The sequence below is a fragment of the Apteryx mantelli genome, chromosome 8 (genome assembly GCF_036417845.1).
Source record: "Apteryx mantelli isolate bAptMan1 chromosome 8, bAptMan1.hap1, whole genome shotgun sequence".
Classification (NCBI taxonomy): Eukaryota; Metazoa; Chordata; class Aves; order Apterygiformes; family Apterygidae; genus Apteryx; species Apteryx mantelli.
This window is the reverse complement of record NC_089985.1, coordinates 23662715-23676052: the sequence shown is the minus strand read 5'-3', so window position 1 is coordinate 23676052 and position 13338 is coordinate 23662715. Positions and strand designations below refer to the sequence as shown.

At 34.4% G+C, this 13338-nt stretch overlaps 1 protein-coding gene and 1 long non-coding RNA gene across 3 annotated transcripts in view; one reads left to right on the top strand and one right to left on the bottom strand.

Annotated features, from left to right (window-relative positions):
- LOC136992553 (uncharacterized) overlaps positions 1-13338 on the bottom strand; it is a 60301-nt gene that overhangs the window by 32484 nt on the left and 14479 nt on the right. The gene's annotated exons all lie outside the window — the stretch shown is intronic.
- The window catches only part of BTBD8 (BTB domain containing 8), a 36490-nt gene that overhangs the window by 21353 nt on the left and 1799 nt on the right, over positions 1-13338 (top strand). Inside the window, 11 exon segments of the mRNA XM_067300939.1 lie at positions 1107-1295; positions 1917-2068; positions 2070-2241; positions 3319-3448; positions 5937-5998; positions 7072-7708; positions 8083-8170; positions 8411-8433; positions 8436-8454; positions 8755-8894; positions 10327-12684. Coding sequence (XP_067157040.1) covers positions 1107-1295; positions 1917-2068; positions 2070-2241; positions 3319-3448; positions 5937-5998; positions 7072-7708; positions 8083-8170; positions 8411-8433; positions 8436-8454; positions 8755-8894; positions 10327-12684 — 3970 coding nt within the window.

Sequence of the window (13338 nt, the reverse complement as noted above, 5' to 3'; positions counted from 1 at the left end):
CCAGATCAAACCATAAGCACATATTTGATCCTTAATTTACCTTATATGCATATAATCAAACTGCTTTTGCACAGTTTGCTGAATAAAATAATAAAAAATATAGCTGAGCAATGGCTGGCCAGATTATATATGTTAACTACAATATGCATGAAAAAAATTCATGCTGATTTCTACTTTGCATGGGTCAATATAATCTGAATTTACAGTGAGCTTTTTTGTGTCAAATATTTATCTGAATTGTTGCTTTTTCCAGCGTTACTGATCTCATTGCGTAATTTATCAGTGACCTACTGGGTCATGTTAAGTAGAGCTTTTAATCCATTTTACTTGTGAACAATGATAAATTGCAAATTCATTTCAAGCCATGTACTAGTCCATAGTGTTGCTCAGGTACTGTGCTGATGAGGTGATGCCAATACTTAGGTAAGTACAGAAGCACCAAAGGCACAGAACAGGGAGTAAATATCAGGAAATCTGTTTGCCTGTTTTTAATTTAACTATGAACATAATTGTTATTTCTTAGAGAAGCATTAGAGAATGAAGAGAGTAAGTTCAGTTAAAACTTCAGTGCCTAACGGTTGCTTTATCTGAGAGGACAAATATTTGATGTTTGACTCCTTTAAAACGAGCAAAAGGATTCATGTGTAAGAAAATTCTTCAATATTTATGTATCCTGAATGCTAAGCAGCCATCTGCACTCACCTGAAACTTTTACTTCCCCATTTTGTAAAAGAAGTTACTGTATTTTTCTATGACATAAAAGGATCTTCTCCATTCAATTTTTCCAGTTCTGATTTGCTTTATTGTGTTCAGGATTGCAATATGCAGTGACACATAGTTGAAAAATACAATAAAAGCTACTGAGAACTTTATTGCCTATCTTCAGCAGGCAAAATAGAAGCACTAGATTTGGGGGTTTTTGCTTTAGCTTTGAAGGTAGGTATAATGTCCTGAATTATCAAAATCCAAATTTATTTAAATAAAGGAAACTAATACATGGTTTGATATTTGTGTAAGTGTTTAATAACTGAACAGAACCTGTTCTATAAGCAGCAATTCTTTAGGTGGTTACTCTGCAACAGGCTAATTTCTGTTTTTATTTTAAGAACCACAAGAATGCTCCTTTCCTTTTGATGGAAAGTGATCGGCTGATCAGTAGTCTTCCTCAAGTGAAATGGACTGAGACAGCTTTTGCCTTGGCATCTAGGCTTCAAGAAGAATGCATAACATTTATTGTGGCAAACTTCCTACATATAGTACGAAGTGAAGGCTTTTATATTTTGTTGCAGGTAAAAATGCTCTCAAGTTATTGTATGTTAATGCAATAAAAATACCTGTATAAAAATGCATGTATAAAAATTGTATAAAAATAAAAATTGTATTTACACTTTGGATAGTTCAGGCTGTTAAATAATTAGAATGGTTTTTTGTTTTAAAGTATGTTTATATGGAAAATTAATACAGAATTAGGCAGTTTTTATAAGTGTTATTTTAAAGTAAATTAAGGGTTAATACTGTGTTCATGTATGTGCCTAAGTTATGTAGAAGTTCCAGTGAATTTAGTGGGACAATTTCTAGGTTGCAAAGGGATAAATACGTACATGAACTTCCAGCAAGTTTCCATAACACTGGGTCCCCCCAAATGACAGCATATACCTATAGGAATGATTATGAATATCAGCAGCATACTCAAACTTTCAGTGATTTTTGCTGTAAGATGCAGGAATGTGGCAATGCTGTAGGTCCTAGTTAGAACCTACCTAGTCATCTACCAGGTTCATTTTTCCCAAAGAAGTTTTTTTAATAAGTAGCAAATTAAAAAAATTAAATATGCAGATGTTAAAACATTTTGGATTTAGAGTTGTGTGTGGCTGCAAATTCATCACAGGCTGTATGTTCCTAAAATTTGGGTTAACCAGAGAGGTCTCAAGATTGTTGTAAAGACCTGGAGGGGGAAGGGGTATGGAATAGGTACACAGGAAAATGTTCAGCTGTTGGAATGCCTCCCACACTGATGTGATAGCAGACCCTTTCTGTTCAGTAGGGCTTCTGCATACAAAGTACGCTCTTGTTTTAAATGGCTGCCTTTTGTTGTTTCCTCAGGCACAGGCAATGAGCAGCAAACCTGACCTTCTAGAACTAATTTTTAATGCAATTGAAAGAAGTATTAATACTGAAAATAGCTGCTTGCTTCTGGTAGCTGTGGATATGTTGTTGAACTCCACAAATGTGAAGGAGATGGTAGGTTTTACAATGTGCAGTGCTTGTAGGAAAGAATATTCTGGTATTGTTTCGTGTGAGGGTTCAAATCAGATGACGCAGTTTGAGCTCAGGTGGCTCAAAGGCAACTGGATGAACACAGAAAGGCACTAGCCTCAGTCCAAAGTCCTGTTGGAAGTGCAGAAAATATGGGCAGTAGTTCACTGCATAATGACTTTTTTTTTTTTTTTTAGAAAAGCCCTACCTATGGCAACAATAAAATGTATTGCATGTTAGTGGGAATATGATTCTCATGTGCACCATTACTCTTTGCTATCATTTTAAGTTTGTGCTGCGGGAAGACTTACTAAAATGTTCAGTTATCTTAAACGTACTGGGGAAGAGAGCTTTTTCTCTCTCTGTCTGAATGTCTGTCTCTTTTTTTCCATTTTGTAAAAAGCACAGCACATTTGCTTTTGTTTAAGATTATGTCTTCTGAAGTAAGAGGGCATCTTAATCTGATGTGTGTTTTTTGGATTGGGGGGAGGTGTCTGTCTCTGTGTGTGTAACATGCTGTGTATAGTCCCACAATTTAAATAACGAATAATAATATTTAAGATGTGGTTGACTGTAATGCTAGGGATAATTCATGAATAAATATGACATACTGATTAAAATCCAGAATGATGCTACCAGCAAAAAATGAAAAATAAATGCAAAATGAATTACTGCGATCTGGTGCTATTATAGATCATCTTGGTAAAAGCAATGAAAATTTAATCAGATGCATTATTTTTCCCCAGAGTATTTGACCTTGTTGTGATATAGCTGATAGTAAAGAGCTATTAAGGGGTTCATAAAAAAAAAAAAAAAAAGGAATGTTGTGTTTTCCAGTGCTTTAGTATGCCTTGGAATGATTTGGCTTCAAAGTATTGTAAAAATTACAGTGGTGGGCAATACGCTTTCAGAAACAGCATCTCTATCTACCAGGCCATCATAAAATATTAGTGATGACATCATTGATCTAGCTTAGGGAGTAAGTAGATTCTGAAAGGAATAATGACTGGTTGCTATGACAATATGCCTCTCGCCAGCTGCTGATTTGTCACTTGAACACAGGGTTTTACGTGCAAGATCCAGGCTCTGCGTGATAAGCTCTGGGTCTTCCTGGTTCAGTCTTTTTATGCTGTTCGTCACACAGAAAGCTGGAAGCTGATGAGGCCAGACCATCAACAAAAAATAGAGGCAGGTATGTGTGGCATCAAAGGGCATTATAGCTGTTTAGTAATCTGTTTAGTATACAAAATTTAGGCAGTATTGGGGAGCCAGAAACAAATTATAGCAAGGTCTGTGATGCTCTAGGTTTCTAAAGTGGAGTTTCAGAACCGAAAGCAAGATAGCGTGTTTAGCTAGTTTCAGACATGGAAATCAGCAAGTCATTTTCTGTGAATAAGTCTCCCCTGTTTTGTTTTGTTTTTTTTCTGGGACTGCATACAATAGCGACCAAAGACATGCAGATTGATTCTATTCTTGTTTACAGCTACTCTGAATTAATGAAAATATTGCAGTAGAACTTATCTGTCTCCTTTTTAAGGAGATGAGCACTGTGGAAGAATTAAATCTGCACAAAGCTGATTATCAGTTCTATGAGTTCTATGAATTTGGTTTCTATCTTTTATTGGTTTTCTATATTATTGCATAAATATTGCTTGTCTCTTGCATAATGCTTATCTCATGTGCACTGTGAGTAAATGCAGATGGCTTGCCTTCACAGTTGATTGGTATTGTGATATTGTGTGTGCTACTGCAGAGCCCCTAAGGAGCTGCATAGTGTTCTCTAAAAATTTGAGCAGGCAGGACTTCAGCTTCCAATCAAAAGGAGTTTTTGTTCTGAACGTTTCTTTGTTTTGAAGTACACAAATATTCTGAGGGTGCGGAACTGATGATGGAGTCAGGTTTATTGTTGAGTATTAGCTTTGATAGTACAATGTTATAAAAGAAAAAAATGTGTTGAAGACTTCTGTATAATCAAATCACTTTTGATTCAAAGAAAAGGTAAACACTTGAATGTCCTTTTTGTTAAAGACATTAGCATCTAGAATATTATAGTAATAAAATTGTTCATGCTTATAGATGGATTAAAATTTTATTCTAGAATTACACGTTGAGAGAAAGATGCAGTGTCAGTCTTTATAAGCATGATTTAGGGGTGTAGCCAAGCGAGGTCTCACTGCTACTTTATAGAACAGGCTTATGATTTTTTCCTGGATTATAAAGACCTTCAGAAGCTGAGGAGCTGGCTTCAGAAACAAGCTTTTTTTTTTCTTCTTGCTTTTTTTTTTGAATATGTCTGCATCCTTGTTCTAAATTATGTTTAGGCTTTTTTACAGTAGGGCTTTCAATGCAAAAAAAAAAAATTAAGAGTGAGGTGTGCCATTAGTCATCTGAACTCCATCTTGCCAGAAACTGTTTTATCTTTTAGATTATATTATAACTCAGAGCTGTGATGCATTTTATTTGTAAACAGACTGGAATGTTTACATGAATTATCTGTTTTTAATTTTAGGTGAAGCAATTATGCAATACTGTCAGACTAATTTTAATCTTCAGGTGAAATCTGCCTGGGATCATTTAAATCAACTTTCATCTTACAGATTCCTGGTGGTGGTTTATTCTTTAAGGATTTAACCTATATAGAATTAGCACACTATAAAGGAGAAGGAAAAATGCCAAAAGATGACATAATATTGTGGGTTTTTTCATTCACAACATTTTTTGTGTTTTCCTAGACACAAGTCTATACGGATTTTGTCTAATATATTGGTGTGTATTAATGTGCAGAGTCATTGTTGGAGAAAACATTAGATCCCTGTGGTGCCATTTTCAACATACCTTTTCTTGTGTGATTTTTACAGACCTATATAAAAATTATTTTTAGTATCTTAAATGAGAATTCAGCAGAATTTTCATCTTATTGTTATACATGGATATGGTTTTTGTATGTATAAATAGTATGTCAGAGTATGAGGGACCAAGTGCTTAATTTTTTTAATCCTTTTTTTGTAAGACCTTTTTCCAACTGGAACATTAATACAAACAAAAAAGAATCCTTATCGATTTTGGGTCTGTACAGTGTCTATAAATATCCTTTTTCTATTCTACAAGCACGATTGATTTAAAGGCTTTATTGAAAAATGCTTCCCTCCCAGAGTAGAACAGTCAAAAAAAAAAAAAAAAAAGGCATTCACTACCTGAAAATTTCACATGACAATCATAGGATAACTCGTGACATTAAGCTGTATGCTGACTAAAGAGATATTATCATGTACATTTAGATATTTTGGCTTTAGAACTTCTGCAAACTTTGAAAGTGTCTTTTTTTGGTAAATTTTAGTACATGTTTTCAAAGATCTCAGTTCACTGCAAGCCTTGAGTGGGCTAAGATTGGAGAAACAAGTGTGTCTTATCATGGAGATGGGGAAACAGAAGAGTTAAACAACTTGCCTATGGCCACATGACCTCACTACAGATACCACATTTTTTGTTCTGAACATAAAAACGTATTTCTCCACTTAACATTTGCCATGTCAGCAAAATTAGCCTTCTTAGAATAATTACAGGACCTAAAGAATTGCTTTCTGGTTTCAGAGCATGTTAATTGAGTAGGCTGGACTCTTTTCTCTGTCTCCCTCGTCTCATGGGTAATAGTAAAGAAAATGCTTTTTTTCCTTTTACAGCGGCTTTTGACAAGGGTGATGATCGAAGACTTGGCAAAAAACCTGTATTCACTAGTTCTCAGGTAAACATTTATATCCAAATATTAAAAATACTCAAATGCTTGTAAATGTTACTATTTTCATCATTTACATTTTAATTCAATATTAATTTCTCACATATTAATTAATGGAATTTACTTTTGAAAATTTATATTTTCCTTGTAAACTAGTATTTTATCGAAATCTGTAATCCGTTATTGGAAGTCCAGTCAGGACTCATCCTATGCTCTACTACATTTTCAAATGGATAAGCTCAAATAAAAGATAGGAATCTGTGTTCAGAAACTCACATTCCCCTGTTGCTATGTAATGAAACTGATCTCTGGTTCCCAAAGCAAATGGTTTGCTGCTGAGCTAATGAATCTCTGGTATTGTCACAAGCCATCACAGCACAATCTATGACACTCCCTGCCCTGAAATAATACATGTTAGTGTCCTCACTTTTAACATTGAGATTCTCACTTGAAATTACATAACTACTTGGTAGAAAAATAGTATGGGTTTTATATGATTTGATGGTTAGGGATGGATGCAATGTAAATATTTTGGTATCACAAAGATTCCATTTCATTTAATTCTCCGTATTCCAGAAAATATCTTTACCTGAGAGAATGAACTACAGCCACTCATCTAGTGGATACTCTGTTAGTAATGGTTAAAAACTTCCTGTATCACATGTATTTTAAATTTTGTTTTTATGTTCATAATAATTCATAGTCTTTGTTCCTCTTTGGAATATGTGCATATATAACTCAAAAAAAAAAGTTTCCTTCAGCAGACACTAATCATAAATAATGTAAAAAAATCTGTCCAATGTAAAATTGAGATTTTGCTTAGATATTTCCATATCCTCTGTATAGAGTAGTATTTCACAAGAGATTTACTGGGCATTGCACTTAGTTTCTGGTACATTTCTATCTTTGAAAGCCAGTAATTTGAGCTGAAAGAAAAAATATAAAAATATAAAATTTCTATGCCCAATCTTGTTGTTTTAGATTAGATTAAAATAGTAGCTGTGTTTCAGAAATGAAAGATTATGGATGGTTTAGTGGAATAAATCTCTTCTGGTTTTTTTTTGGTGTTGTTTTTTTCCTAGCTAAACAAATCCATTAGTGAATCAGTTGGTATAAAGAATACATCCTGGACAGAACAAGGCAGGAAAGATTGCTGGGGAGATACTTCCACTAATCAGGATAAAATGAAATCTGATGGATTAGGAGCATCTGGACATGCATCAAGCACCAACAGAAACACTGCTAATAAGGCTTCAAAGAATGAGGATGTAAAGGGGAAAGATGGCAAAAAAACAGTTTCCAAGATTACTAAAGATTCAAAACCTGGAGAAAAAGTTGCTTCACCAAAGGCTAGAGCTGTTATAAAGCCAAAAATAGAGAATAATGGAAATGCAAAAGCTGAAAGCATGCTTACCAAGCAAGATGTTGAAAAGACATCATCTGCAAGTGGACAGAAAAATTCAGGAACTGGCAAAGGACTAAAGAACCAAGAAGGCAAAACTGCAGGTGCCAGACCTAAAGTGCTGACCGGAACGTCCGGCATGCAGATCAAAACAAAGCCATTGAAAAAAAACACAGGAAAGGAATCTCCCTCCTCTGTAACCGGGGCAGGAACTTCCAGCAAATCAACAAATTCAAGCATGGATATCCAGACTGCCAGTGAACAGACAGAAGAACCCAAAGAGGATAAATTGGTAGAAGAAGAAAAAATATATACTGGTAATTTAAAATAAAAAAAAAAAGTAATAATCCCCTTCTGACTTGTCACAGCCTGGTCATACACTGAAAAACAGCCTAGGGAGTTTAAAAAATAAAAAACTATTCTAGACTGATAGTGTCCCCTTCTTCCCATGTAACTTCTTCCCATATTAACTTTAGATAAGAATATTAAATTTCTCCACTATTAACAAACTTTATTTTATGATGTTTTAAAAAAGTCTATCATCAACTAGTGGCCATGTAAAATGGTAAAGTTTTCCAGGTTTAGTATCTACACTGTTTTCAATAGCTCACCTCTGTATATTAGAATTTCTTCAGTATTTGTATGCCATGCATTTTCCCCTTTAATTAACTTTGAATTTACTTTGCTATAGTGAAAACAAAGTCGTCTTTGAAGATATCAAATGGACTCACCAACAAAAAAAAAAAGACTGAGCTGGAGGCTAATGTGGCAGCAAGCAGGTTTGTTACAACTCAGTATGCTACTTTATATGTATGTATGTGAAGGGTTTTTTCAGTTGAACTATTAAATTTACTGCTAAGTCAACATGTTCTTTTTAACCTAAGAATACCCCAAAACAGTTGCCTGTTGCATGTTTCTAGCAAAAAATTAGTTAGCTATGGGAAACACTGTTTAAAGATAAAACTGTTTTTGCCTTTGTGTTGGATTGTTTTATACTAATCATTCTAACGTTGTTATAGGTCATTCAGAACTCTGCATACTGGACAGTTAATGATTATACAAGGTGTCGTAAAATTGTCACCTCTGGAATAGCTTAGATTGAATTACAAAAACACTGGACAGGAGGACAGTTGAAACCCTGTGAAACTGGTTATTTTCATATATATATATACAGAAACATATGTATATGTATATATATTTTTATTTTCGAAAAGGGAAAAGGCATTATGAATCTTAGGTTGTATTTTCCATGCTTTCATTATATATTTGTGTATATTAAAATACATATATTATTTGCTTAAATATCATGAAACATTTATAGATCTTAAGCCTATAAATAATGCATATAATATTTTATTTCCAGTGTGACAAAAAAATCAACTGGAAAAGGGGGTAATGAACAAAACGTACAAGCTGTTCTAAAGAAAAAAGGGACTGTGAGTAGCAATTCTGCAACTCAGCAAAAGGCACAGAACACACCTACCAGTTCTCCCAAAAATCAAGGTAAAGTTTCATGTGACAACGAAACAGTCCTCCATTGTTATGCAAAGCTTTATGCTATCTTTTTAGCACAAGTATTTGGCAAAATCTTCTGAACAATTCTGTTTATTTTCCATATTTCATTTTTGCTGACAGCCCTAAACTATAAAATGTAAATGAATGTGTGTCAACTTCACAATAGTTAAACAAGCGGAAAAATCCACCAACTGGCAGTGAAGGCCATCTCTCTAATCTGCTTTTCAGAGTCTTTTATTTTGCTGATACATTGCACTTCTGCACTTGGAGCCACCACTGAGTTCAACAGTAATTCTGTAGATCAAACATTTATAATATGCATCAAAGATCCACACTGCACACTGCTTGAAGGAAATACTTTCTAAATAATCTGTTATAATTGCTTTTTGTATTTACAAAACTGGTGGAATCCAAGTTCAAAGTATTTTTTCTTTTACATAACTAGCTTCCTAACCAAACATTTGAGTCAAAAAGAATCTTTTGTATCAGGTGAATGCTTCCATTTGTTTTTTATTGTTACAGAGAAGGTAGTTGCAGTAACTGTAAATAATAAACTTAGATAGGAGACGTGTAATCTAAACAAATATTTTAAATCATAGTCATATGCAGACAAATATACTCTGGTTGGACAAGAAAATCTTTCTGTCCTTGGCACTGCCACTAGAATTTAAAATTTCTTTATGAATTGTTAGTTTATGCCTTCCTTTTTTGTTGACCCCCCCAGCTGTAGCTCTACTGTTATTTATTTACCCCACAAACTTAACTCTTGATTTCAACAGTGTGGGAAATGACATCCTAGACCACAGAGGATGGTCTGCTGTGAAATGATGCAAAATGTTAAGGATGGAACCCTTTTTAATCCCATTTTGACTGACTGAGGGGGAAAAAAAGTGTTCAAGTTATACTATCTTAAATGTATTATGATATATAAAACAGGTTCTGTCAATGTGGTCATTAAAGATCTTGCAGCATTTTCTAACAGAGCAAGGATATTAATTCTAGTGTTCTAATCATATTGTAACTAATGAAACTATATTCTGCCTACTTTCATTTCCTCTGCAATATAAATTGAATACAGTGCTCATCACTTCCTGTGCTAAACTGCTGTGCAGTGTTTCTATACACTATTAGATAGTTGCTGCTTTCTACCCCAATGATGACTACTTCAGTGACAGGTGAAGTAATTTCTTTGTGTATAGTCTGTAAAGTGCTTTAGTTTCAAAGATGGCATATAAATGCAAGATGGTATTTTTGTCCAGTGTTTGTATTTAAGATCTTAATTTTTAATTCTTTAACAAGCCTTAAATCCCTTAGCTGCATAAAAAGTTAAATAACTATTAATCAAATGACATAAATTCATTGTATATACTTTGACTGAAATGTACAATCTTTACATTCTTTTTTTTCTCCTATTTGTTAGGATCTCAGGGGGAATCACCAAATTCACTGAAATCAGGAATGTCTCCAAAACAAAACGAAGAAAAATATGTGATACAACATTTGGTTCAGACAACACTTTCAGAAAAACATCCTTCAACTAAGAAAAAGAGTGTTAAGCAGTTGCAAACACCTGTAGCAAAAGCCACTGCAAAAATAGTAACACCTAGAACTCAGACTCAATCAAAGCATGGTGAGAGTATGAACAATAAAGACCCAAAACTGAAAACAGCTGGGCAATCTGTATTAAAATCACAGTCCTCTGCCCAAAGACATTCAAGAAGTGAATCTCCTGTTGTCCAGAAGACTATGCACACCTCTGAGCACAGAACTTCAGGACAGAAACCTGAAAAACATATGGCTGATGCTGTGGCAGTTCAGCTTCATGATAATAACGAATACAGTTCTGCAAAGCAAAATGAATGTCTGAACTCTTTGATGGAAGATAGCAAAGAAGATGTACTCTTGGAATCCTGTCAACATGATAAACAAAAATTAGTGAATCCTCCTGACAGTGGGGAACACAAATTACAATCTGAATCTTCTTTTCCTGTAATTATCGAACAAACTATTCCTAAAACGAATGTTTCAGTCCAAAATGAAATGGAAGCAAAAAAAATCTGCAGAGATGCAACTGAAATTAAACAGCTTAAAAATGCAAGGAAAAATGGTAATATTGCTGAATATCACTGTCACACACAGTCTACTAGTGATGGATACTCAGACTTTTCCAAGCAAACCAATCAAAAGGCTACTTCTTCAGGAGAAAGGATGAAACATTCAGAAGCAACAAAAGTCTGTGCTGAACAAAGTAATACATTAAACACAGAAATAGGTCTTAACTATGGTGAAAGTATTTTACCAAGCTTTTCTAAAAGGATATCCAATAAAGAGGATGAAATATCATCTCAAATTCAGATGGAGGGATTTCTGACAGCTGATGAGTTGTGTGATAGATCAGCCTTGACTGAATACAAATCAATTACAGTAGATTTAGATGATGTTTCAAAATGTGCCAAAGAACAAGTAACAGAAAAATGTTCACCTAATTACATAGAGCCTATAGATGCTACAGAAATGACGGAAAACCATGAAAATGCAGAAATTCCCTTTGTGGACCACTGGAGTACAGGGGCACTCGATCCAAAAGAGAGTCCTGAATCAGATACTGGCAGTGCAACCACATCCTCTGATGATATAAAACCAAGATCAGAAGATTATGATGCTGGAGGCTCTCAGGATGATGAAGGATCCAATGAAAGAGGGATTTCCAAATGCAGCACTATGTTATGCCATGATTTTCTTGGAAGAAGCAGCAGTGACACAAGTACACCTGAGGAATTAAAAATTTATGACAGCAGCCTAAGAATAGAAGTGAAAATGAAAAAAGAGGGTTCTGATCTATTCCGTGTTAATTCAACAAGTGATGATGAAATACCAAGAAAAAGATCTGAAATTTGGTCACATCAAGAAAGTGCAAAAAAGACCAATACTAGAGAAAATGAAAGTTCTGCTTTTGGCAATGCACAGTTTACTCAGGAAACAGACCAAGTTTCTTCTTCTGCTGATGAAACAGAAGATGACAGATCTGAAGCAGAAAATGTTGCAGGAAACTTTCCTCCATCAGATGTTCCTACTCAACAGTTCCAAGGAATTGATAATTTAGCTTTTGAAGATGCAACAGAAAATAATACTGCAAGTCAAGAGTTTTCTAAAACTAAAAATTTCAAACGATCTGTTTTACTTTCAGTAGATGAATGTGAAGAATTGGGATCAGATGATAGAGTGGAAGCTCGTACATCACATCAGCATTCAATAGATTCTCTTACTCCTTCAGATGTATTTGACAGTGTTTCTCACGAGCATCACGGAACGACTTTTTATTCAAGATACTCATTGGAAATTGAAGATGGATTCCTGGATTGCAAACAGCATAAGGACAGAGACAACAGACTGGATAACAGTGAAAGTTCTCTTCTTCGTGACACTGAAATCCTAGGAAAGGAGAATCAAGGTGCTTCAATGACTGAACAAAACTGTCCAGAGAAGGTATGCTCTGCAGCTAGCCTGTGTCCACCAGCAGAAAAGCAAAAAGTAAATATGAAGAATGAAGGGGCTAGTGAATTTCAACAGTGCAATAAATACTTAGACAATGATGCAAAATCTCAAGAAAGACCATGTCATCTGGATCTTCATCACAGAGATGCTAATTCTGATATGCAGAAGAGCAGCTCTGCAAAACCTGTAGAACCCGATAAGAATCAATTACTGACTCAGGAAGGTCAAGTGAGAGACAGTCAACCAGCAACTACTGAATACGCTAATACTGATTTACTTCCAGGTAATGTACAGAAATAGAAACACTCAGTATTCAAAAACAAATTAATAGTGAAAACATTGGCAGTTTGTCTGGGATTGAATCCTGAACTGAAGTAATTTTGGCTGAAAAAATACATTAAATTTAAATATTTTAAAGTATTTCACTTGGGTACAGAATGCTTGTCTGTTTGAAATATCCATAAACACCCAGCTGTTAATAAGAAACTTGACTACTAAAGGAAAACAGGTTTTATATAATACTAAAAGGAAGACTGGACACAGTTGTCTGTAGTTCAGTTATTTTTGATCCAATCTAACACTGACAGCATCAACTTTTGATGGAAAATCAGTATTTGTTTTGTCTGCTTGACAACATACAGTATGTCTGAATGGGATGTGCAATAACTACAGTAATAACCTTAACTAAAGAGCACTGAACTGTTTACTTAACAGCTATATGCATTACTGTTGTAAATTATTTATATATTATATTATACACAAATTTGGATCCTTCTCCCACTGAATATAACTGAATATTTGCCATATACATCAGTGGGAGCAGGTTTGAACTCTGATTTAGAGCTTATGAGATGTCTACAATTCTAAATTTTACCAGTAAAAGCTAATTTCCTAAAAGAGAGATTATACTTAGAACTAATAATTATATATAGAAAAG